We start from the raw sequence: 5,133 nt of genomic DNA on the forward strand, positions 1-5,133 counted from the left end.
CTGCAGTAGTACCTGCAGTAGTACCTGCAGTAGTACCTGCAGTAGTATCTGTGGCATCATGTTTGTGAGCAGTAACTTCCTCACTGAGTCTGAAGTGTGAGGGCGGGTTTAAGCTGCAACCACAGTTGTTCATTGGGTGACTTGTCACAGCTTGTCAGAATTACAATTGGGAGGTTTGAGTTCTGTCATCTGTCTATCCAGAAGTCTGCGTAGAGTATCTTGTGACTGCACAACGAACACACTTCTGTCTCTTATTAAAGCTGCGTGATTTCTGCGTCAGCGCTCAGCGAGTACTGCTGATTGAATTTATAATCGCAGCGTGGAAATGTCACCATGTATGTGGCGTGCTTTTACCATAAAGTGTGGCTCATATTTAATGACATGCTGGTTCGAATGTTCGTGCACGATCCCTTCAGCTCCTTTGTCTCGCTGCCAGGCCTCCAGTGATTCCTGTGAGCCTCCACGTCTCGCTTCACTTCCACTTAAAACTGTGAACGTGAAAAGGAAAAAGTGGTCCGGTTTTGCTTCTTTGCACCGTCAGGATTATTTATTCCTCTACGCCGACTTGTGGGAACTGAAATGTTCCTCTTCAGGCTGCCAGCTGAGCAGGGAGGAGGCTTTCTGCAGGAGAGAGAGGGCAGACGTGTGTCTCGTCATGTTGGCATAATCACAGAGCTGCTGAAGAGAGACCAGCGAGGCCTCTGGAGTGTTATTAGCTTGAGCTGCAGATGATAGCCCACGCTGTGTGATTAAAAGCTTTACATTGTGCTCCTCCAGGTTCCCTGACGGAGAGCCTGAGACGCATTATTCAGCGCCTCCTCCTCCAGGAGGAACCAACCCGGACTCCAGACTCAGAGCTGGTCCCGTGAGCCACGGACCCACGTCGGCCTCCCACAGTCTCTCAGAGGTCGTCCTCCCTCCACCCGAGTGCCCGGAGGTCGACTACGACTCCCACGAGTCCCTCGCCGGTTCCCAGAGCGAACTCCTCACCCGCTGCTCTCCTCACCCCGACCCCGACCCCGACCCCGCCCACTCTGCAAAGGGAGCCTCGGAGCAGGGCAAAGGACTTGTGGACAAAGGACAAGGGGCAGCGCATCATCTATCCGCGTCCAATCCTCGGCCGGCCTCGACTCCCCCTCTCAGACCTCCGGGGCTGGTCTCCATGATGGAGGAGCAGCGCTCTCCATCTCCTCACTTTTCTCCTCAGAGACTCAGTGACAAGCCTCCGGTGTCTCTGCAGGTAGAAGACTCAAACAGGTAAAGAAAGAGTTTTTCTTCTTCTAGCTGCAGCTGTTAGTCAGAACACGACTCTAACTCCTCGTGTAGTAGAAGTATTTTATGCAGCCAGTTTGTGTACTTTATAGTAGACTGACTGAAAGGACGCAGGCAGAAGTGTAACGCTTGTATATGTAATTCTACATTCTGATCAAATTGCGCTACCGTCAAGAAAAGTACAATCAAATAACTTGTAACCCCCCAAAAATAGCTTTAGAATAATAATACGTTTTATTGTATATAAAAGGTACTCAAAGACACTTTATGGTAAAAACAATAGAAACATTTACATTATAAACAAAATAGATGACGTAACATTAAGGAACGCCACGAAAACACACTTTACAATAAAACCGTTAAAAAAATTAAAGTGAGTTACACATCCTGACATCTCTGTTATACACAACAATATAAATACACGTTTTGTGTTTTGCTTTTTTGTTCGCTAAACTTACAACCATGTCTCATAAATCATATTCACACTCGCGTACTGGTCCTCTGTGTCGTCTCGCTACCAGCACAAAGGAGCTCATTGAGAGTCATTTAAAGGACTAGCTGGTGTCGTCTGGAGTGAACTTCTGACTCGGATCATTAGTGGTGGGAGGAGCCGTCCAGATGTCTACTGGGCATGGACAAAAAGCATCTCAGTGTCCATCAAGCAACGTTTAAATGTGCTGGAATAACAGAGGGAACATTTCTTAGATCTTCTATTTAAACGACTCTCTCTCTCTCTCTCTCTCTCTCTCTCTCTCTCTCTCTCTCTCTCTCTCTCTCTCGCTCTCTCTCTCTCTGATCTTTCAGGACGGATCATGTGATAGAAGACCAACATTCTGCAGTGAAGAAGGTTCCCATCAGGATCGTCCACTCGGAGGGCGTCTCAGAGAAGGACACTTGTCCCTATCTGCAGCACAGCGACCCCCCCGCCGCCGCCGCCGCCGCCGAAGCCGAGGGTCCCGGCGTGATCCGGCTCGGCGGTCTGGGAGCCGCGGGGCAGGACTCGGTCTTCTGTGCATTCACTCGGCAGAAGGAACCCAACAGGACGCCGGAGGCCCGGACGGACGCGTACATGACCACCGTCACCGGAGATCACGTCAACTCTGACGGCCAGCAGACAGAAACCACACGGCTGTCTGAGGACCGCAAGAGAGAGGAGCTGGCCAAGAGCATCATGGGAAAGGATAAATCACTTGCTGATATTCTGGACCAGAGCAAGATGAAGACCACCATGGACCTGATGGAGGGCATCTTCCCTCAGGAGGAGCAGCTGTTAGAAGGAGCTCACCAGCGCAGGAAGGTCAGCCGGCCTGCTGAGGAAAGGTCAGCCTCTATACCTGTGATCAGCTGGAGGACTTAAAGAGACAGTCTTGATGTTCTGTAGTGTGTGTGTGAGGTTCTCCTCCACAGTCAGGGTTCTACTACAGTAGATGAGTTGATAGAACCAGCACGGGAGCAAAGTGATGTTCTGCTGTGGACGTATGTTAGACTCCTAACACAATGTCTCTCAGTTGAAGTGAAGCTATATTCAGAATGTCTTCAGCTCTTTACCTTGCTGTCAGACAGACCTTTCTGAGGGGAACTCAAGCTGTTATCTATGATCTCTACAAACACACCAGACTCCATTCACTCAAACACTGACTCTACCTCTCAGGACACAGGAGCTGCTGCTCTCCTGCTGTCTTGTTCTAAATATAGCGTTCACTTAAACTGAGAGACATTCTTTTCGGAGTCTAAAATACGTCCACAGCCACCAGTGTGACCTCACCTTATCGATGATGTCATTGATCCGCCCCTCCTCCACACTCCTCTTCAACGTCTGAGCCGTTTCCACGACGGACTCCGACAGCTTCTTTCAGGCGCTGCTGGCCAAATTATAAATGAATCCTGCAAAAACAAAAGAAGCAACGGACATAATTGAGGTTTACACAGATCCAAATAGACTAAATACAGGACACGTGTAGACCTGGTCCAATGTGGTCTAGATAAGGAAACGGTGAAATCTCCCTGTTTTTGGATTTACACAAATAGAATAAAGTTTACACAAATCTGAAACTCTGTTTTAAAGACTGTTTGGCTACATTGTGATAATCTAGTCCAGATTGGACCAGTCTAGGTGTAGTGGTTTGCCCTGGACCTGGTCCAATGTGGTCTAGATGTGAAAAAGAAAGCAAAAAAACTGTGAAATCTTCTTTTTCTTTGCATTGTCATAAATCAAGCTGCTGCTCTGCTGCTGCCTCCATCTGTTACTGAGGTTGTGTTGTTGTCACTTTAGTGAATCCTTTGAAACTGTTTGTGTTTCAGGGAAAAGGAGGACAGCATGGCAGCAGCTGTCACCATGGTGACCAGCTCGACGTATTACAGCACATCTGCCCCCAAAGCTGAGCTCCTTATCAAGATGAAGGACATGCAAGAGCAGCAGGAGGAGGAGGAAGACTCCGAAGACGAGCTGGACATCGATCTGGCCAACAAGAAGGTACCAAACACTCACTGAACACGTTCATGTGGACTCTGTGGGCATCGGCTCGGAAAGTTTAGATCACAAACAGAGATTTATTCATCTCGTAACTCATATAACTTTATAATATCAGGTATGGAATTAATCTGATTCTCCGATTCTGCTAATGTCAGTTTTTTAACCAAAACAATGTGGCCTGCAAAGGACTAGATGCGGCTTGTTTTTAGCCTAACGTTAAAAAAGAAGAAGAAAAGAAGAAAAACACCTTCCTCAATCACGGATGACTTCAGTTTATCCTTTTATTCATTCATTCACTCAGAATGACAGCGAGGTGGAGGATGGGTTTGGGTTGTGTTTTAACAATTTTCTGCTCATATTTGCCAATGTATCTACATAGACGTATTCATATTGTAAAGATTTGTTTACAATATGATTTGTTTACAATACGTCTGATGCTAACGTTAGCATCCGACGTCTGGATCTTAAGTTATCAGAGAAACAAGCTGAGCTAACGTTAGCATGACCACTGGAACATGAAGACAACAACTCCCATGATCCCACGCTGCTTCACCACGTCACCAAACTACGTCTGTTGTTATTGTTTTGATTGAGGGACAGAAGATGACATGTTGTGCGTCAGTAAAACAGTTTATTTTTGAAGCGTAAATCACCAGAACCACGACAGGTTTTTGGAGATACAGTCATGAATGAGCTAAAGAAATATCAGGCTGATGGATCCAGTAGTTAGTGAGATTATACGTGGACAGACGGACAGACACACACACATTTGCAACTGAGCGCATGATCTCCCCTCCCGTTTACGCCTGAGTTTTTAAGAATCTCGTCTGTTTTTCCGTTCCCATCCGCAGCAAGAGCTGATTGACAGCCTCAGCAAGAAGCTCCAGGTGCTGCGCGAGGCCCGGGAGAGTCTTCAGGAGGATGTCCTGGACAACAACGCCCTGGGAGACGAGGTGGAGGCCCGAGTCCAGCAGGTCTGCAAACCCAACGAGCTGGACAAGTTCCGGATGTTCGTCGGGGACCTGGACAAGGTGGTGAGCCTGCTGCTGTCGCTGTCGGGCCGCCTGGCCAGAGTGGAGAACGCCCTCAACAGTCTGGAGGAGGACGCAACCGCGGAGGAGAGGGTGAGTACATGTTCACCTGGGAAATATAAAGCTTCATTTATTCTCACCGTAGTGAAGAAGCTGGGGCACGAAACTGGGAAATTACGTTATAGCTGCTGCAAGTGGTCGCATCCATAAACATATATGTTTATAAGAAGTGGACGTAGTCGTCGTGACGTCTCTCATTAGTTTGTGGACATTTTGAAGCCTCGAGTTCAGCATTTTGGCCGTCGCCATCTTGGCTTTTTGCAACCAGTGAACAGGAAGTGACCATATCTGGACTGA

The 5,133-nt window shown here is 47.8% G+C and overlaps 1 protein-coding gene across 1 annotated transcript in view; it reads left to right on the forward strand.

Moving 5' to 3' along the window:
* The window catches only part of shroom2a (shroom family member 2a), a gene marked incomplete at its 5' end in the record, with an annotated part of 10,952 nt that extends 5,938 nt beyond the window's left edge, over window positions 1–5,014 (forward strand). Inside the window, 4 exons of the mRNA XM_031839168.1 lie at window positions 778–1,257; window positions 2,077–2,592; window positions 3,574–3,745; window positions 4,597–5,014. Of these exons, the coding sequence (XP_031695028.1) occupies window positions 778–1,257; window positions 2,077–2,592; window positions 3,574–3,745; window positions 4,597–4,986 (1,558 nt within the window). The remainder of the gene's footprint in view (window positions 1–777; window positions 1,258–2,076; window positions 2,593–3,573; window positions 3,746–4,596) is intronic.
* Between the last annotated feature and the right edge of the window lie 119 nt (window positions 5,015–5,133).

The sequence above is a fragment of the Anarrhichthys ocellatus genome, unplaced genomic scaffold, assembly GCF_004355925.1.
Source record: "Anarrhichthys ocellatus isolate YVR2014 unplaced genomic scaffold, GSC_Weel_1.0 scaffold1353, whole genome shotgun sequence".
NCBI classification, from domain to species: domain Eukaryota; kingdom Metazoa; phylum Chordata; class Actinopteri; order Perciformes; family Anarhichadidae; genus Anarrhichthys; species Anarrhichthys ocellatus.